Source organism: Equus asinus, chromosome 2 (assembly GCF_041296235.1).
Source record: "Equus asinus isolate D_3611 breed Donkey chromosome 2, EquAss-T2T_v2, whole genome shotgun sequence".
Taxonomy (NCBI): domain Eukaryota; kingdom Metazoa; phylum Chordata; class Mammalia; order Perissodactyla; family Equidae; genus Equus; species Equus asinus.
This window is the reverse complement of record NC_091791.1, coordinates 169,136,204-169,155,871: the sequence shown is the minus strand read 5'-3', so window position 1 is coordinate 169,155,871 and position 19,668 is coordinate 169,136,204. Positions and strand designations below refer to the sequence as shown.

The following is a 19,668-nucleotide window of genomic DNA, read 5'->3' as shown; positions in this document are numbered from 1 at the left end:
GAGAAGGGTGGAGTGAGGAGTGACACAAGCTACGATACATCACTTAGGTCTCGGTAAGATAAAATGAGATGGGTCCCAGAAAAAAAGGCTTCCCTTCCCTGGCTTCTCTAGTTTAGTAGAATGGCGAGGCTGGGTGTAGTGGGAACGTAAGGGAAGAAGATCTCTTGAAGAGACAAAGACGTCTGGTCCTGCGCGCGGTGGCGCAGGCATTTGCTGCAGGCTGTTCCCTCCTCCACCATCAGAAGGCGCTCTTGCGCAGTCTTCAGACTGACAGCCCCGGCGCGGCGTGGCGGCGCTCTAGCCGCGTGTCTCAGGCCGGCGGGGCGGCCTCGTAGCCGTGGGAGGGCTGCGAGGACTCTGTGGCCGCGGGGAAACCCCGCCTCCGAGCAGTCGGCTTGCGGCGCTGGTGATGGCGCAGCTCCCGAAGCTGGCGGTCTTCGATCTGGGTGAGGGCCCGACTGGGGAGAGTTTCGTAGGGCGCGCTCTTCCCAAACCCCAGTTGCAGCGCTCGAGGCCCTGCGCCCTCCAAGGCTGAACCCCCCCTTCCTCTCGCAGATTACACGCTCTGGCCTTTCTGGGTGGACACGCACGTAGACCCCCCGTTCCACAAGGGCAGGTGAGGCGGGGCTGGGGGGCGGGCCCGGCGGGCCTGCCGGCGCTGAGCGCTCTCTCGCCCTCTCCAGTGATGGAGCTGTACGAGACAGGCGGGGCCAGACCGTCCGACTGTACCCAGAGGTGCCTGAGGTCCTGGAACGATTGCAGGGCCTTGGGGTGCCCGTCGCGGCCGCTTCCCGGTAAGAAGAGCGACTGAAAAAAACTCAGTGCGATGCTGAGAGATGCGTGCATGAGGAGACTTCCCGTGTAACCCCTTGGCTACAAAAATTTCGGCCATGTATGTTTGCAAATACTTCGATATTTTTCTAATTGTACCCTCTCCTGTGCCTTTTATTAAACATTGGCTAGAGCCACGCATGTCAGACAAGAAGGATATGGAGTTGAATAAGGGCCGAGGATGCCTGGCCATGCTGGAATACAGCAAGTTATTCCCCCCTGGTTATACGTAAGTTAACTTGCAGCCCTGGCCCTCCACACTCCTGATCTCATCTTCTACACCTTTGTGCAGGACAAGTGAGACTGAAGGTGCCAACCAGCTACTGGAGCTCTTTGACCTTGTCAGATACTTTGTTCATCGCGAAATCTATCCAGGCAGCAAGGTCACACACTTTAAGAGGTACGTGGGGAGGAGCAGGGAGAGACAAGACCAGAGAGCTGGAGGAGCGAAGAAGCCAACGTGGTTACCCCCTGCCCTCACCCCCTGCCCTGTCTGGCACAGGTTGCAGCAGAAGACTGGAGTTCTTTTCTCCCAGATGATCTTCTTTGATGATGAGAAGCGGAATATTGTAGATGTCGGCAAACTGGGTACTGAGTGGTGAAAACAGCCATTTGGGCAATGAGGAGATGGGGTTCCTAGGAGGGGTTAGGTAGATATGTACAGGATGGATAGTTTGCATGACGGGTGACACCCACAAAAGATGAGAGTAATTGTAGGGAGCCCTGAAGGCCTGATGAAACGTCGTTTCTTTTCTTTTCAGGTGTTACCTGCATTCATGTGCGGAATGGCATGAGTCTTCACACCCTAACTCAAGGCTTAGAGACATTTACAAAGGCCCAAGCTGGACCCTGAGATCCAGCCCCGTGGATGAGCCTCATTGGAGGCATAAAACTGAAAGGAAATCAGAAAGGAAGACATTTTCAGGTGTATTTGTAAATTATTAAAGTGTATTTGCATGTGACAGAAGAGAACTTACCCACAGTGTGGGTTGTTTCTACTTTTCTAGCGTGTGAACCGGGGTCGGCTGCCCGGAGGTGGCAAGACTGGAGTGTGAGGTCTTAGACTGCGTCAGGTTCTGCCTTATAAACTTGTGGCAAGCCCAAGACTATGATTCCCTTGTGCTCACCCCATCCCCACCCCTCTCCGGAGCTCTGTCAAGAGCATGAAGAACTCTTCCACTGGCCCCAAGTAGTGGGGTGCGTGACCCTGCACATTTCCCTCCAGGAAACAAGTACTTTGTTTTGGGGGGGGGGGGGGCGGCCTTTTTATATAGTGGAAAATGAAGCGTCCGCTTTAAGAGAAGCGCGTGGAAGTGGGGCTGGAGGCTTGGGTCACGTGATAGAAATGGGCTCGTCTGCGCCTCTTGATGATGTCGTCGCGGTGCCCCAACGAGGGATTGGCCGAGGCCAGTCTCCGCGTGATGAGACAGGACCCTCCCCCCGAGAGCAAGGCGGAAGTGTGCGGGCCGCCGCGGGGCGCAGGCGGGAGAGGCTGGGGTCGCGATGAGTGGGCTCGGCCGACTCTTCGGGAGGGGTGAGCCGGGCGAGACTGGTCGACCGGGAGGTGCTGGCCGCAGGGGTCGGGGAGACCGGAGGGGAAGAGACCCAGGAGACAGGCTGTCCCGAAAACCCCGGCCGATGGCCCGGCAAGGCCTTCTCCGGTGCCAGGAGGCCCCGCCTTGTCAGCGAGTCCCGCTCCGTGTGCCGTCCTTCCCCCACCCCCGGAGGGCAGAGCTCGAGGCCCGGGAGGGGACGCGAGTGAAGAGCGTGGTGACTGTGCCGGCTCCCACTGTGTAGGCTTGGGGGATGAGTTTCTGCCTGTTGTCATGCAGTTCTTTCCAAACCCCTGGTGCTTGCTTTATTCTGGGCAAGAGGGAATCTGAGAGGACGAGGAAAGATTGCCTTCTTGAAGCTCTTAACTGGTGGGCAAAGACAAGCAAAAATCGGCATTTACAGTGTAGTGTGGCAACCCCACTGTGGAGATGTTCCTAAAAACCAGGGGAGCACAGAGGAAGCAGGAGTCTGGGGGCAGTGATCCAGGAGGCTAGAAATGTGCCAGGTGGGGAATTGACATTCTCCAGGAAGAACTAACTATGCAAAAGAGAGGCTGGAAAGAGTATGATATATTCAGGGAAAAGAAGTTCTGGCTGCCCTGTGAGTGAGTGTGTGTGTGTGTGTGTGTGCGCGTGCTGAAGGGGAAGAGGAAAGAGAAGGCAGTGTGGATGGAGAGGTGAATGAGAGCCAGATCATGAAGCACCTTGTATGTCTTGTTTAAAAAGTCTTCGATTGTATCTTGTAGGCAGTGGAGAGTATGGAAAGATTTTAAGCAGGCAAGGGCCATCAGATTTTTTTTTTAAATAACTCTATTAGATGTGCAGAAGATGAAGGGGAAAATCAAGATCAGACTTTTTTTCCTTTGGCCCCCTGTATTTCATTCAGTTTGATCCTGTAGAGTCAGGACCTTGGGCATCTCCTAGGACAGCGAGAGGAACGGTGATTAAAAAAGGGACTCAGCTCTGGTGAGGGGTGTGACAATGGGGAGGCCATGCATGTGTGGGTGCAGGGGGTATATGGGAAATCTCTGTACCTTCCACTCAAGTTGCTGTCAACCTAAAACTGCTCTAAAAAATAAAGTCTATTAATTAAAAAAAAAATTAGAAATGAATTGAAAGGCAGCTTGGAATAGCAAAAGAACACTGACTTTGGATGTCATACTGCCACATTTCAATTCCTGCTCAATCTCTTACGGGTTGTGATTTTAGACAAAAAATGTAACATCTTTGTGCCTATCTTCACATTTATAAAGTGAAGATAGCACGTTCGCTGTAGAGAGCCATTTTGGGATTAATAATAACAGTCAAGTGCCTAGCACACACTGTGCACTCAGTGATTAGTGGCTAGTATTCTTCCTTCACACAATGTGGGCCTGCTCCATTGGACTCCAGGGAAGAAGGAGAAGGGGCCCACCCCTGAAGAGGCAATACAGAAACTGAAGGAAACGGAGAAGATACTGATCAAGAAACAGGAGTTTCTGGAGCACAAGATTCAACAGGAGCTACAAACGGCCAAGAAGCATGGCACCAAGAATAAGAGAGGTAAGGGGGAAAGGCGCCTTTAGGAGGGCCAGGTGGGCAGCAGGGGCTTCTGGCTCTGATGTTCAGCGTGTGGGCTGGGTCAGCCGCCCTACAGGCTTTGCGGAGGAAGAAAAGACTGGAACAGCAGCTGGCACAAATTGACGGGACATTATCCACCCTGGAGTTTCAGCGTGAGGCCATTGAGAATGCCACCACCAATGTCGAAGTGCTTCGTACCATGGAGCTTGCTGCCCAAGGCATGAAGAAAGCCTACCAGGACATGTGGGTACGGGGGTAGGGAAGGAGGGGGCCCAGGCACTGGGGAGAGTAGCTTGGTATTGTGCTTTGAATCTTACAACCTCTCAGAATGTGAGATCACAGTATAGACACCTCTAATGGCTAGACCTCTGTCCGCCTCCTTGCTTCCTGCAAGAATATCTCTCTGCTGGCTGGGGCATTCCAGGGAGGAGAGATGATTTCCTAATTGTTAAAGATCCTTCCGAGAAGGAAGTGCAACCTGTCCTCCCCACTGTGGCTTCTTGCCATTTCTCAGCCTCATCTTGCTCTTTACAATTGTCCAGGGATCTCTTCTACCTGGTAGCCGTAGGTTTATCAGTCTGAGGCCATGGGCAGGAGGGACTTCCTTCTTGTGAGGTGAGAACGTCAGGGGGGTTGTTGCCTAATTTTTTGGCTATATATCTTGTTCTCAGGGACATTGACAAGGTGGATGAACTGATGGCTGACATCACAGAACAGCAGGAGGTGGCCCAGCAGATCTCAGATGCCATTTCTCGGCCTTTGGGCTTTGGAGAAGATGTGGATGAGGTGATTGGAAGCGAGGGGTCAGGGAATATTGGAGAAAAGCATGGGACCAGGCAGAAGGGATGCCCAAAAGAATTGTGCGGCAAGTTCTGGGGAGGAACTCCAGAAGTGGTATGTTTTTAGAAGTAGAAGTTTCCTTTCTTCATCTTGAATAGTCTTGTCGTCCCCCATCCAGGATGAACTGTTGGAGGAGCTAGAGCAGCTGGAGCAGGAGGAATCAGCCCGGGAGTTGTTACCTGTGGATGATAAGGAGGAAGAACCTCCAGTCAAACTACCCAGTGTACCCACCCATGTGCCAGCAGAGCCAGGTACCCAGGGCTGTTCTGTTGTCTCAAGGACTTGAGAGGGTGGGATAGATATGGGGAAGATTATTCCTCAGTCATCCTGCCTCAAAGGAACCAGGCAGAGAGGGCTGCTGCTACAGTTGCACAGGTTGTTGACTGCATAAGGGCACCTGGCTGAAGGGGAATGGGGACTGAAATCTGGCCTGTGCTCCATTCAGCAAGCTGTGTACCCTGGCTTAGGGCTGCAAACACTGGGAGAAAGGCATCTTTTTCTAACTTGCACAAAGATGCTATGGGAATAGCAGCAGCCCAGCAAGCAGAAGGACCACACCTTTAGGTTCTTTGCTGGGGAGAGAGAATTCAGCAGGCTCTGAGTGTTCTAGCAGGGGATGGTTGGAAGTTTCTGAAGCCTTAACACTTTTCTTTCTTTCTCTGGGTGTCCTTGTCCCCAAGCTCCCGAAGCAGATGAAGATGCAGAAGCACTGAAGCAGTTGGCTACCTGGGTGTCCTGACGAGTCTGGCCTTGTCTTCTTGACGCTGCCTTTGTTGCTCTTTTCCTTAAGTGCCAAGTGCTGAGCTAAAGGACCATAGCCCTATTGGGAGGTCCTGCTGAGGGTGGTAGTATGACCCTGCCGGAGAAAAGGGTCTGTTGCCCTCCCATCCCTGGCTCAACTCTCAACAAGGATCTTGGTGCGGGAGAGCCCCTGGGCTCCTTTCTCTTTGATAGCACTTACAGTGCCCTTGTTCCCAATAAAATTGGGTGGATGGAGTCCTAGTGCTTCTGCTGCCTGCTCTACACCTGAAACTCTTCCCCTGGTCCTTGGAGCTTTATTTCAAGCAATGAATAATAATGGGAATAATGAAGGGGCATTGGAACATAGAATAAATGGGAGTTTCCAGTATCTTAACCTACTGTGTTCCAGGCAGATACTGTTTGATCTTTCAAGTTGGTTTGTCCCAGAGTTGCCTAGTGCTGAGGTTGAGGAAACTGCCATCTGTTACTTATCTTAGGACCGTGTGGAGCTGTCTCTGTGTCTTCCCTCATCACTTTGTCCCAATCATGCCTCTGCCAAGACAGGCCCATAATTTACTACCCATTGTCCTTTTGCAAAGCCCCTTTTCAAGGACAGAGAGGGAGAATACAGGGATAAAGTAGTTTTCCTTTATTCAGAACCCATAGGTAAAAGGCTCGGTTTGAACTGGCACTTGTGTGTCTAGGGGCAATAATGCGAGGGGTCATGACTCAGTGGGATTGTCTCAGTAGTGGTTAAGGTGACATTTGGAGGAGGGAGAAGGCACCAAGATAGTTCACGCATCCTGATACCCATTTCTAACGGAACAGTGACATCCCTTTGGATTATAGACAGAGGCAGAGCCATGACCACAGAGCAGCCAGGGCCTCCACCCCACGGCTTGAACATTTAGAGTGCACAGAGATGTAAAACAACGAGCATGTACTTAGTGAGAATGATGAAGCTTCCCAAGGGCAGGTGTTCATCTGAGCACCCCTCCCCATGAGCCACATACAAGCTACATTTTGAATCACAACGTTGACTTAACAGGAGTCTGTTACAGGCTCTGGGCAGAAATCCACCTCTTTCCGTCAGCAGTCTTCCCTGCCAAGTTTCCCCTGAGGAAAGAATGTCTTTGACCTCAGCTGATGAAACTAAATCAGAATTAGATTTATTTTTGGTATAAAAGATTTTTAGCCCCAGACCCTTCTGCTTTGCTTTTCTCTCAGTCCCCTCCCTCAGCCACTTTCAGGTACTGATTTCCAAGGACTGGCGATTAGTGGTGCTGGGGAACTGGCACATGGCCTCGAGCAGCCTGATCTCATTGGTGGGTTGCTCAGGCTGGAACTTGAGCACCCAGGGATCCTTGATGATGTCCAGGATGGTGGCACGCTTGGTGGCTTGGCATAGCATCTGGAGGACCAGGTTCTAGGGCAGGGGAGAGAGAGGTCTTGGCTGAGCTTGCCCCCATTGTGCCACACTGGCAATGAGCAGCTGGACCTAAGAAAGAAGCAGGATAGCCCATCATGCTACTCTGGTGAGAGGGGCTGTGGCCCCGACGTTATCCTGAAGAGCCAGGCATTTAATTCCCTTGGAAGGGAGGGGAAAGAAGTTTCCTTGGGGGAATCCCCTGCGAAATCCCTTTCTGGCCTAGAGAGAGAGAGGCTGAAACCTGCTTATGACATGGAAGGTGCAGAGCCCTTTGGTTGGCCCTTTAAGCCCTCCCACTATTCTAGGGCAGGGGCAAGGCCTTCCCTAGGGTTGGGAGGCCTAGGTTGGGTATTCCTTCCCTGTGGGTCATCCCTGAGGCCTCAGCCCTTCTGGGGGAGCCAGCACCTTGCACTCCTGGGAGATGGTGTGGTTAGATGGAAAAGTGACCTCCTTCTGAGTCTCTTTCAGCAGCTTCTTGAGATTGGTGTCATCAAAGGGCAGACGGGCAACCACTAGAGTGTAGAGGATGACCCCCATGCTCCAGGTGTCAGACAGGAAAGGGTTGTAGGGCAAGCCCAGCAGGATCTCCGGGCAGGCATAAGCAAAGCTGCCACAGTAGGTCTGGCTGAGGTGGGTAACGCAGTTCACTTGGCGGTAGGAAGGGCTACTGCGCACAGGCTGGCTAGAAGGCACCGTCTTGGCGAAGCCAAAGTCCGATATCTTCACATTCTCCCGCTTGTCCAGCAATAGGTTCTCCAACTTTAAGTCCCTACCAGCAGCAGAAAGGCTGGGGGTCAGGCTGGGGAGAGGGCTTAGTGTTAGACCGGGAGCTGAAGGGCCACGGGTCAGAGGCTAGAGATGAGGAAAGGCAAAGTGGGAGAGACACCATTATGAGGACACAAGGCAGAGAGGAAGGAAAGCCATGGAGTTGTGAGCAGAGGCCAAAGAGGAGAGAGGATGGTAGCTGAGGATCACTGGGAGCTCACCATCGTATTTCATCAAGTGCTTTGCTCACAGTGGGTACTTAATAAACATTCTTGACCAGATGAATGGATGAAATAAAATAGAGTGAATGAATGGGCCCAGATACAAGGGAAGAAGAAAGGACTGAAAATGGGAGATGTGCATGAAACCCCCTCTAGAGCCCAAAGGCCCCAGTCTGGGTGGCAGCGCCCTCACCGGTGCACAATGCCCTTGCTGTGCAGGTAGGCGATGCCCAGGGTCATCTGGGAGAACCACTTGCCAGCAAGGGGCTCAGAGCAGGCCCCATAGCGCTGGATCCATTCAAGGACGTCACCACCTTGAGCCAGCTCCAGAATGATGTATACCCGGGATGTGGTCTCGATGGCCTGATAGAAGTTGATGAGGTACTTGTGCCGCAGGACCTTCATTACCTGGCCCCGGGAGAGGGACCCATCAAACCTGGGAAGGGAGAACCCTGCCTGTGCTCCCAGCCCTCCTAGTCTCCCACTGCCACTTCCTTAGAACTTTTCAACAGAATCAAACCCGAGGGCAGGTGGCCTGGAGGCAAGCCCTATGCTTTGCACTTTTACTTTTTGAGGGGCTGGAGGTGACTGGGTAGGTGGAAAGAGGTTAAATTTACATCAGGTAATTTTCGTAGCTGCTTAGTGAGACATTCAGTTCTGGTTTGGGGGTTTCTGGTCCCACCCTCTCCTAACCATATCCCCTCTGAGAAGCCTTAAGCAGCTTGGTACCAGTTCCGTCTTCCAGCCCCCCTTTCCAACCTGTATCTCGCGGGGCAGGAACTTGTTAAGATAGTCCTCGGACGCCTTCTTCTTTGAGATAATCTTGACAGCCACCATGACCTTCTGCTTTGTGTAGTAAGCCTCGTACACCGTCCCATAGGAGCCATTGCCAATAATCTTGCCCACCTCGTAACCATACTCCTCCATGACAGAGCGGTAGGCTGAGGTGGGAGGTGCTGCCTCCAAGGTGTTTCCCTTCCCCATGGTGTTGGGCTTGCCGCGAGCAGGGAGCTTTGCTACTTAAAAGCCTCCTGCCTGCTCAGAAAGCCAACACCTCGATCTACCAAGGGCTAGGGGACCACAGTGAGGTTAGTCTCTGAGTGCTTGCCTGTGTAGTCACACAAGTCTGGGATGCTGGACTTGGCTCTCCACCAGGAATTTGGAGGAGGAAGAAGGGAGAAGCAGTTCTTTTTGTCTTGACTGGCTGTTGTTACTTTTGCCTCTTGGTTACGGAACTCCCCAAGGTCCCACATTCCAAACACATCACAATTCACCTTCTATCCACCACTGGCCACAAAGCTGGAAAATGAAGTGCAGTTTGGAACATATTCAGTCCTGGAGGCACCTTCCAAATCTGGTGAGACTCCCTCCACAGATCTGACCCCTTCAACCATTCATGTTTATTGAGCACCTATTGTGTGCCTGGCAGCATGCTGAGTACTGGGATAAAATAACCAGTAAGGCCAATAGAGACCCTATACTCCTAGAGTTTATAGTCCAGCATAAGAAACACGTGAGTGTGAGAATATCACAGAGAACTGCAAGGTGTTGTAGAAGCATGTTCTAAGGAATCCAGCTCTAAAATCCATTTTTTTTTTTTGGCTTAAAACCATTTTTTTTTTTTTTGCAAATTGAGCTGGGCTCAGTTGGGTGGTTCCTCTGGTGGTCTCTTCTCAGCTAGGATGGTTTCTTTCTGCTGCCTATGGTCTCATTATCCAACCTACTAGCCCGACTTCCTTAAAGAGCAGCACTACATTTTGTAAGAAAAAAGAAACTGCATGACTAATTGAGGCCTAGGCTCCAAAATCACAAAGCATCACTTCCATACCTTTATATGAGTAAAGACAGTTACAAGGTTTCAAGGATCACTTAGATTGAAGGGGTGGAGAAGTAGACTCCAAATCTTAACCTTGAAATGCATTTTTTTTTTTTGAGGAAGATTGGCCCTGAACTAACATCTGTTGCAAATCTTCCTCTTTTTTTATTCTCTCCAAAGCCCCTGTATGTATTTGTAATCCTAGTTGTAAGTTCTTCTAGTTCTTTTACATGGGATGCCACCACACAGGGCTTGATGAGTGGTGTGTAGGTCTGTGCCCAGGGTCTGAACTGCTGAAGCAGGGCACATGAACTTAACCGCCAAGCCACTGGGCTGGCCCCTGAAATGCATTCTTATTTGCCTTCCATGACCTTGAACCCTGTAGTTTTCCTCTCATCCTTCTAGCCATTCCTGACTCCAGTGGAGCCTCATCTTCCTCCATCCATCCCTTAATCATATTCCAAGGGTTCTATCACAGGGCTTATTTCCTCAGACCTTTACATCTTCCCTTAAGGATCTCATCTACTCCAAAGATTTCAATTACTGCATTAATGCTGACTGCTCCTAATCTCATCTTTGTCACAGATATCTCCAGAGTTCCAGATCGAGCATCCAGTTGCTCACTGAACATCACATGGACGTCTTCCCCAGGCACCTTAAACTCACCATGTCCAAAATTGAATTCCTTATTTTCTTCCCCCAGACTTCCTCTTTCTGTGAGTTGTATACTAGTTGTCCTCAGTTTAGACCCTTCCCTCTGCCTTAGCCCCTACATTCCAATCTGCCACCAAATCCTATCTCTTCTACCTTCTAATTGTCTCTTTAATAATACATTCAAAGTTCTCCAAGCCCACTGCCACTACCTTAGTCCAAGCCTCCATCATTTCTTAACTGATTGCTCTAGCCAAGCTTTCTGCTCTCCTCTAGTCTGATCACCCTGAAGTCCAAGGCATGAATCTGATTTTCTTCCCATTTAAAGCAGGATCAACTCCAAATTCTTTTATATAGCTTTACTATTTAATTCTGCATGCCTCTCCAATTTTATCTTTTAAGATACACACAATGCTCCAGCCAAACACAACTGCTTCGCCTTCATCGTTCCCTCTGTTCTGGCAAATTCCTACTCTCCCTTCAGGACTTAGCTCTTGAGCTGTGTTAAGGAAGGCTTTGCTGACTGCTCAAGCCCAAATTAGATGTTCCCCCTTCGTGGGTGCTCCCACAGCCCCAATACTTTCTCTGTCACAGTACCTAACGCAGTGTCTGTTATTGCTTTTTTGCTTACATCTCCCACTAGGCTCTACGGGAGGTCAACTGACAAGAGGGAGATAAGTTAGAGGTCTGAGAAGAATGGGTTGTGGAGAATGGAAGCGAGCCGATTTGGAAAATGAGCAGGATCACTGGGCAGCATGGAGGCATAACTGAGGTTGAAGAACACAATTTATAGACACATGATCTTAACACATCAGAGTGTTAAGCTTCCTTTAGCATCCTGGGTATAGGTGCTTGAATGTTGACAGATGAGTTGATCCATCACTGAGGTTTCACTTGGCAGCTGCAATGAAACGATGGGAGAGAGACATGAAGAAGACAGGCAAGAACGTGGCTGAAATGATGGAATGCGTAATCTAAGCTGCACGGGTTAGGAAGACAAACTAGAAAAAGACCAAAGGGGTCACAGTTCTCAGTGAAATGGAAGAACAAGGTTGGTGGGAATGACGGAGGACAAAAGGTTGTGGTCATAGAGGTCTAGATTTAAGATTGTGTGGGGGGGGGAGGGTAAGGGGGCTTGCAGAGGAAAGAACAAGGGAAGAATCAGATTTCTTTTATCTTCCATCCTCCAAAACAAAAATGCCAACAACAGATTATGCCATAGGCTACAGGAAAATTCCCATTTATTGGCAGCCTGACCCTGCTGGCCGGATGGTTCCAAAGTCCTGTTGGAATCCAGATCTATACCCTCAGTCTATCAAGATGAGAGGTAGTCCAGGGCACACTGTGGTAAGGAGGCCCACTCAACCCCACCCATCTTCCGTTCTCCTGGATAGGTAGCTGGCCCCTTGGATAGGTACCTTGGTGACAGCTCTGTTCTCATCATGTACAGGGGGTAAACCAGTTCATTCAAGGAATGTGCATTAAGCTGCCTCCTATATACAAAAACACTGCTAGGTCCTGAGGATACCAAGATGGATAAATTATAGACTTCCTGTGCGGAGTTTGCAATTAGCAAGGGAGACAGACCCATAAGAAGTAAAATAACAGTACAGTGAGACAAAGTGCTATAAACAAAGACTGGAAGGAGATCAAGGGAAGGCTTTATAGGGAAGGTGGCCTTTGCACGGCTCAGAGAAGTCTCCAGGCAGGTACGCAGGGAATGGTAGATTGGGCAGTCTGGTAGAAGGAACTAAACGAGGCTTATGAGCTTGAGAGAACATGACATCTGAGATTTCAATGTAAATACAGGTTAGGGTTTCAGAAGGGGAATGTACCTGGAGAAGTAATTAAGCTCCAGGTCTGAGAGGCCTCAACTGCCAGCTTTTTGGACTTTATCTTATGTGCTCATGGCCACAATTTGGTGTGCATCAAAATCAGAGCTTGTTAAAAATACTGATGCCCAGTTACCACCTCCCCCAAGATCCTGATTCGGTGAGACCCAGGTATCTATATTTTTAATAAGCTTCTAGCTGAATCTGATGCATACCAAGATTTGAGAACCACTGTCGCAGCAAATCGGACACTTTAAGATTTAAAAAACAAAATCCTTGCAGCAGTAATGTGGAAAATGGATTCAAGAGGGGAGGTGACGAGACTAGCAAGGTGGCTGTCATGGTAATTTAAGTCAGAGGATGGGGCCTGAACCAAGGCAGCCGTGGAGGGAAAGTATTTGGAAGTGATACGACATATGCAGAGGTGGCTTGGTGGCATTGATCTGAGAGGGGAGGTATTGAGAAAGAGGTCTGGGGTTTCTGACTTTAGAGACCAAGTGGTTGTCACTTAAAGACTATTCCAAAGCTACTCTGAGTTACTTTTCTAATTACAAAATCTACCAATTGTCTAGAAAACTCAACCTCCTACTTCCTGGAACCTCACCTCCTCCTGCAGGGAGGAGGGCTGGGTCAGAGGGCAGAAGTGTGTAAATGAAGGACTTTTCAGGTCAGCAGCTAATTGTGGTTTTCCACTATACTACTTTCCCTCGGGGAGAGGGAACCTTAAGTCAGCTTCCTTACGGGTCACTCCCAGGTGGCCAAAGGGAAATCACTGCTCCTGGGTGTCATCTCCAGGCGTCCTCCCCCAGTGGCAGATCCCCTTAAAATAGCTGAGATGGACAAGGATAAACTTTTCCAGAATAACCTGCATTACACAATTAAGAGGAGTCCAAACACATACACACAGATAATTAAGAACAAAAACATTGAAAGAGATGAAAGTAGGGCAAGCTTCTTTACCTCCAAGTAACAATAACCCTGTCAGGCCGTCCATCTCACAGGGGAAAAGGGCAGACGCTCTCTCTCTTTGCGTGCCTCTACACCCGACCAGGCTCAGGCTTGCCCATCGTAGGATAAGGGATGGTCATTACACGGCCAGGGAGGAGACCTCCGGTACGGCCTTGGGAAGCTATTTTTATGTATGTGTTTGTTTTTTGGCGGGAGGCAATTCATGACGGGTGGGAGAGAAGCGGTGAGGTGAGATCCAGACTCTAGGACCTTTGCACGGGCTGTCCCCTCGCTGTCCTGAAATAGCGACGCCCAAAGCCTCACCCCGCCGGGGTTGGAGACCGTGAACCGCCCCTCAGGTCTCTGCCTCAGCAGTCGCTGGCGAGTCCCACTGGTTGTGCCGGCCACTGCTGCGGGCACCCACTAGGTGTGGGCCCGGGGGCCGCCCGCTCCGTCTCCTGGACAGTCACTGGGGGCGAGCGGCGGGCACCGCTCTCAGGTCTCCGCCCCAAACCTTCCTGGGGACGGACGAGTAGCCCGGCAGAGACTCTTAATGTGAAGGGGCGTCTGCGTCCTCGCGGCCCGGCCCGGCCCCGGCCCCGGCCCCAGCCCCATCGCGGGAAACCGCTGGCGGAGCGCCTCCGCGGCTGCGGCAGTGGGGGCGCGGCCACCAGCTCCAGGAAAGGAGCTGTCCGCCCGGCTGAGGTCCCCGCGGGCGAGGGCGGAAGTGGTAAGACCGACGTGTCCCGGGCTGCTCTCCTGCTCGCCGGGAGGACCCCCGCGGAGGGACGGGCCGGTCGAGCCTCGCGGCGTCTCCGGAGCGGCGCCGGGCGTCCGGCGGCAGAGAGCTCATCCGGGAGCACTTCACCGAGCCGGGGGCCGTGTCCCTGGCGGGGCGGCCGCAGCCGCTGCTATCAGGCACAGAGGCAGCCAGCCGTGGAGGTCGGAAGGCGGGTCCTCTCCGGGCCGCCGCTAGCGCGCCGCTCTGGGGGAGACCCCGGCAGGAGCCCAAGGGCAGCTGCGGGGTTGGAGAGGCCGCTGGCGCCGCCTCGGCCAGCCCTCCCCGCGCGGTGAGGACCCCGGGGCTGCGGCGGGAAGGGGCCCGAGGCGCGAGGCCGCGTGGCGTTGCTATGGAAACGGGCCGGGGCGCGCGGAGAGGTCCTCGGCTGGCGGGCTGCGGGAGGGGGGACCCCCAGGTTGAGAAGACTAGACAGTAGAGGGGCCCAGGAGCCCCGTCTGCAGGATAGAGCGACATGGTGTGTGTGTGGGGGGCGGGGGGGTCAGGAGGTGGCCTCCCGAGGGACCAGGGACGATGGGAGAGGCCAAGGGGAGGAATTGGAGCCTTTGGGCGTCAATTCGAAGGACCTGACCTGGGGCATCTTGAGTTGATCCCTGGTTTCCATAACCGCAGGACTCACCCAAACAGGTTCTGCTGCCTTAAGGATGACAGTCCTAGGGCACCCTCGAAGTTGGAGCTGCCAGTGGTTGCCACTCCTGATGCTGCTGCTGGGCACAGGCCATGAGCCAGGGGCAGAAGGTGTGACACACTACAAGACCGGCGACCCCGTCATTCTATATGTCAACAAAGTGGGACCCTACCATAACCCTCAGGAGACTTACCATTACTATCAGCTTCCAGTCTGCTGCCCTGAGAAGATCCGTCACAAAAGCCTTAGCCTGGGTGAAGTGCTGGATGGGGACCGAATGGCTGAGTCTTTGTATGAGATCCGCTTCCGGGAGAATGTGGAGAAGAGAATTCTGTGCCACATGCAGCTCAGTTCTGCACAGGTCAGCCTCTCCACACTGGCTAGAACTTAGGCCTCCCTGCCAGGGGCTAACAGCAGTGCCTGATGTTTATGGTTTTCAAAGCACCTTTATGGAAGTGATCTGACTTGATTCTAACTACAACCCCATGTGGCAGGCAGGGCAGGTGGTATTATTTGCATTCAGTTGACAGAGAAACCTACTTGCTCAGAAGTGAGTTTTTCAAGACTACATGGTGAATTACAATTAAAATTAGCTATAATGTGAGATCCCAGGGCTCCTGACTCCAGGTTTCTCTGTTGGTAATAAGGTCCCATCTATCACTCCTAGAGAGCTTCCTTCCATACCTACCTCATGGCTCTTTCTCAGTTGGCTCCTTTACACTCTGCCTAGTCTTCCTGTCATGCTTCTTTCTTGAGCACATCCTACCTTAGGGCACTTTTCCTTAGTCTATCCCAGACCTTCGTACCCCTTGCCTCACTCCTTTTTCTAGGCCTTAACCCTGTTAAGTCACACTTGCTCTTGTTGGAGAATCCCAGCATATTAGGGTCTAACCCAGTGGTTCTCAACAGGGGGCAGTTTTATCTCCTAAGGGATGTCTGACAATGTCTGGAGATATTTCTGATTGTCAATACTAGGGGTTCTACTGACATCTAGTGGGAAGAAGTCAGGGATGGTGCATCTTACAATGCACAGGAAAGCCCCACACAGCAAAGGCTTATCCAGACCAAAATGTCAGTAGTACCAAGGTCGAGAAACCCTGCTTTAACTCTGAGCCTGGGGAGGCCTTGTCTGACTCCTGACTTGCTCTTTGTAGGTGGAACAGTTGCGCCAGGCCATCGAGGAACTGTACTACTTTGAATTTGTGGTGGACGACTTGCCACTCCGTGGCTTTGTGGGCTACATGGAGGAGAGTGGCTTCCTGCCTCACAGCCACAAGATAGGACTCTGGACCCATCTGGACTTCCACCTAGAATTCCATGGAGATCGAATTATATTTGCCAATGTCTCAGTGCGGGACGTCAAACCCCACAGTTTAGATGGGTTACGACCTGATGAATTCTTAGGCCTCACTCACACATACAGTGTGCGCTGGTCTGAGACTTCTGTGGAACGTCGGAGTGACAGGCGCCGTGGTGATGATGGTGGTTTCTTTCCCCGGACACTGGAAATTCATTGGTTGTCCATCATCAATTCCATGGTGCTTGTGTTTTTACTGGTGGGTTTTGTGGCTGTCATTCTCATGCGTGTGCTTCGGAACGACCTGGCTCGGTACAACTTGGATGAGGAGACAACCTCTGGAGGTTCTGGTGATGACTTTGACCAAGGTGACAATGGCTGGAAAATTATCCATACAGATGTCTTCCGCTTCCCTCCATACCGTGGTCTGCTCTGTGCTGTGCTTGGTGTGGGTGCCCAGTTCCTGGCCCTTGGCACTGGTGAGGTGATAAAAATTAATCAGGGATTTCTCTCAAGGGGTAGAACTAAGTAGGTAGCTTGTTCAGAAAAGATCTGCAGATCTTCACTTCTGTCCAAGGTGAGGGGAAGTCCTAAGGGTGGGGTGGCTCTAGCAAGGATGTGTATATTCTGTTGTGGGGTTTCTGGACAACAGAACTGGGGGATATTGTTTTGCTGGAGGCCCTGGGTCTGGGAGAAAGGGGGCTGATTCCTCTGAAATTGCCAGAAGAGGGATAGGTGAGACCTAACACGGGCTTTCCACTACCACCTACAGGCATTATTGTCATGGCGCTGCTGGGCATGTTCAATGTGCACCGGCACGGGGCCATTAACTCAGCAGCCATCTTGTTGTACGCCCTGACTTGCTGCATCTCTGGCTACGTGTCCAGCCACTTCTACCGGCAGATCGGAGGCGAGCGTTGGGTGTGGAACATCATTCTCACCACCAGTCTCTTCTCTGGTGAGGACTGCCCTTTCCCTGGTGGGCCGACTTAGGAACTTCGAACACATCATGGAACCTGGGACAGAGTCAGAGTAAGGCTTTAAGGAAATGAAAATAGGCAAAAGAAACAATAAGAAAAACCATTCAAAAGTCAAGAAGCATCCCTTGTGTGCAGTTAAAAATTATTAAGCTCTTAAAATGTCCTAGGGGGCCGGCCTGGTGGTGCAGCAGTTAAGTGCACATGTTCTGCTTCGGCGGCCCGGGGTTCGCCAATTTGGATCCCGGGGGCAGACATGGCACCACTTGTCACACCGTGCTGTGGTAGGCGTCCCACATATAAAGTAGAGGAAGATGGGCACAGATGTGAGCTCAGGGCCAGTCTTCCTCAGCAAAAAGAGGAGGATTGGCGGCAGATGTTAGCTCACGACTACTCTTCCTCAAAAAAAAAAAAAAAAAAATTAAAAAAATGTCCTAGGCAGCGTGGTAAGCACTCGACACGCCTTCATCTCATTTCATCCTCACAACGACTATATGAAGTAGGTAATATTGTCCCCATTTTACAGATGAGGAAATTGGACTTCAGGCTGGACTGAGTTAAGTAACTTGCCTGAGATTACACTCCTAAAAAGCAGTGCCCCAGGTTTCAGACCCAGGCAGTCTGACTCTTGAGCTTGTCTTCTCAACCATCACACTGAAATAATTTGAATTTATTTTTTGATACTCTCTTTGTTTTTATTTTTCAGTTTTTTTGTTTTAGAGGTGGGCTACCCCACTCTAGCCTTTGAAGTCAGTATGCCCTTTCAAAGGCAGTATTAGTTTCCATTCTGAACATTTTGTGTTCCCAGTCCTAAGTGTATGATTTATATTCCATCACATTTATGTTTGAACCAGGGCTTCCTGAAAACAGGGCCTTAATCCAAAGGAGTGGCTCATGCTAGGAATCACTGATGCCACAGCAGGATAGGCCCTTGGAGGCAGGTGGGTTTATGTCACTGTTAGCTCATTATGTTACAGCTGCCTTGATCCTTAATGATGATGGATAGGGGAGGGGGTGTTGGTCAGATAAGGAAGAAGGAACAACAAGACATGAAAGGGTAGAGTCTAGGAGCAGGACGTCCCATGCCACTCCCCTATACGTCCAGTCTGATTGGGTGCCCCCAGGGATGTAGCCTGTAGTGCTGACTCTCCCATTGGGGGCCCATCCTGCAGTGCCTTTCTTCCTGACGTGGAGTGTGGTGAACTCGGTGCATTGGGCCAATGGTTCGACACAGGCTCTGCCAGCTACCACCATCCTGCTGCTTCTGACGGTTTGGCTGCTGGTGGGCTTTCCCCTCACTGTCATTGGAGGCATCTTCGGGAAGAACAACGCTAGCCCCTTTGATGCACCTTGTCGCACCAAGAACATCGCCCGGGAAATCCCACCCCAGCCCTGGTACAAGTCTACGCTCATCCACATGACTGTTGGAGGCTTCCTGCCTTTCAGGTATCCTCCTTTTATTCCGTGGCCATCACTCGCAGGTTCCTGACCTTAACTGTTCCTTTCCCCACTCACCCCATGCCCTAACCCAACACCAGCGATAATCCCTGGTTCAGCCATACCACTAAGATCACTCAATGCCTCCTCCTTTCTCCAAGCAGGACTGAGCTTGAATCAGTTCAAATATGAAGGTGTCTCACATGTAAAGCTCTCCAGAGACGTTGCTCCTTTCACCATCTGCCTGGTTTCTGACTTTAGTGTCTACAGGCACCTTGTGGGATTTAAAGCCCGTTTGATTACTCATTCAGTTTTGTTGAGTACCTCTTAGTGTCAGGCAGATAATACAGTGGAAAATAAAACAGACATGATCCCTGCTCTCAACTTATCAAAGGAGATGTTCTTGAAATGAGGTAAAAGAGTCCCCATCAAGCCAGGAGCTCCAGGGCAGGGAATGCAATGGGTCCACTTTCCACAGTGACCCAGTAGCATGGAGGGGTCGTGGCTGGATTTTGGCTTGGCTGCTGTGCTGGCAGTGCACAGCCTTTTAATGCTGTGTGTCGTGTCTTCTCTTCACAGTGCCATCTCTGTGGAGCTGTACTACATCTTTGCCACAGTATGGGGTCGGGAGCAGTACACTTTGTACGGCATCCTCTTCTTTGTCTTCGCCATCCTTCTGAGCGTGGGGGCTTGCATCTCCATCGCGCTCACCTACTTCCAGTTGTCTGGAGAGGATTACCGCTGGTGGTGGCGATCCGTGCTGAGTGTCGGCTCCACGGGGCTCTTCATCTTCCTCTACTCGGTTTTCTACTATGCCCGGCGCTCCAACATGTCAGGGGCGGTACAGACAGTAGAGTTTTTCGGCTACTCCTTACTCACCGGTTACGTCTTCTTCCTCATGCTGGGCACCATCTCCTTCTTTTCTTCCCTAAAATTCATCCGTTATATCTATGTTAACCTCAAGATGGACTGAGTTTTGGGTGGCAAAACTATTGCTCTTCTCTCCCTTTCTTCACGCCCCCTTGATCTCTCTTACCAACATCTCCTCTGATGGAGTGACTGAATTGTGTGATGGCATTGTTGCCTTCCCCTTTGCCCTTTGGGCCTCCCGTCCCGAGAGGGCCTGGAAATTATAAATATTATATAAGGAGTATATATTTGAACTTTTTAAGTTGTCTTTAGTTTGGGTCCTGATTTTTCTTTTTACAATTATCAAAATAAAATTTATTAATAAAAAGGATCCTGTAGTTGGAGGGTTTGGTCTGGATATAGGAACTCGAGCCCTGCCGTCCAGGGCACTGTCCCTTAGACCGCCGGGTCGGCCGCGGAATGCAGAGAACTCG

At 51.2% G+C, this 19,668-nt stretch overlaps 4 protein-coding genes and 1 long non-coding RNA gene across 6 annotated transcripts; 3 read left to right on the top strand and 2 right to left on the bottom strand.

The window, feature by feature from the left end:
• Positions 1-243: 243 nt before the first annotated feature.
• Positions 244-1,807, top strand: MDP1 (magnesium dependent phosphatase 1). Its single transcript, XM_014868553.3, has 6 exons — positions 244-446; positions 556-616; positions 684-794; positions 1,124-1,231; positions 1,334-1,419; positions 1,593-1,807. The coding sequence occupies exons 1-6, from the start codon at positions 410-412 to the stop codon at positions 1,682-1,684; spliced, it is 495 nt and encodes a 164-aa protein (XP_014724039.1). The 5' UTR covers positions 244-409; the 3' UTR covers positions 1,685-1,807.
• A 406-nt stretch (positions 1,808-2,213) lies between these two features.
• On the top strand, positions 2,214-5,820 carry CHMP4A (charged multivesicular body protein 4A). Its single transcript, XM_014868552.3, has 6 exons — positions 2,214-2,365; positions 3,777-3,926; positions 4,010-4,187; positions 4,616-4,730; positions 4,903-5,035; positions 5,465-5,820. The coding sequence occupies exons 1-6, from the start codon at positions 2,335-2,337 to the stop codon at positions 5,521-5,523; spliced, it is 666 nt and encodes a 221-aa protein (XP_014724038.3). The 5' UTR covers positions 2,214-2,334; the 3' UTR covers positions 5,524-5,820.
• An 819-nt stretch (positions 5,821-6,639) lies between these two features.
• On the bottom strand, positions 6,640-9,065 carry TSSK4 (testis specific serine kinase 4). Its single transcript, XM_014868548.3, has 4 exons — positions 8,700-9,065; positions 8,134-8,348; positions 7,360-7,753; positions 6,640-6,951 (listed from the first exon to the last, which is right to left on the bottom strand). The coding sequence occupies exons 1-4, from the start codon at positions 8,922-8,924 to the stop codon at positions 6,772-6,774; spliced, it is 1,014 nt and encodes a 337-aa protein (XP_014724034.1). The 5' UTR covers positions 8,925-9,065; the 3' UTR covers positions 6,640-6,771.
• Positions 9,066-10,751: 1,686 nt separating this feature from the next.
• LOC123283055 (uncharacterized) lies at positions 10,752-13,443 on the bottom strand. Its single transcript, XR_006523512.2, has 2 exons — positions 13,200-13,443; positions 10,752-11,308 (listed from the first exon to the last, which is right to left on the bottom strand). It is a non-coding gene; the product is annotated as an uncharacterized lncRNA (long non-coding RNA).
• A 675-nt stretch (positions 13,444-14,118) lies between these two features.
• Positions 14,119-19,565, top strand: TM9SF1 (transmembrane 9 superfamily member 1). Of its 2 annotated transcripts, none has more exons than XM_014868561.3 (6): positions 14,119-14,257; positions 14,599-14,975; positions 15,769-16,390; positions 16,684-16,869; positions 18,061-18,334; positions 18,905-19,565. In XM_014868561.3, exons 2-6 carry the CDS (start codon positions 14,631-14,633, stop codon positions 19,296-19,298), a joined length of 1,821 nt encoding a protein of 606 aa, XP_014724047.1. In that variant the 5' UTR covers positions 14,119-14,257; positions 14,599-14,630; the 3' UTR covers positions 19,299-19,565. The 2 variants fall into 2 exon arrangements, with proteins under 2 accessions (XP_014724047.1, XP_014724048.1); XM_014868562.3 differs by having other exon boundaries at positions 14,121-14,257; positions 14,614-14,975.
• The last annotated feature ends 103 nt before the right edge of the window (positions 19,566-19,668 follow it).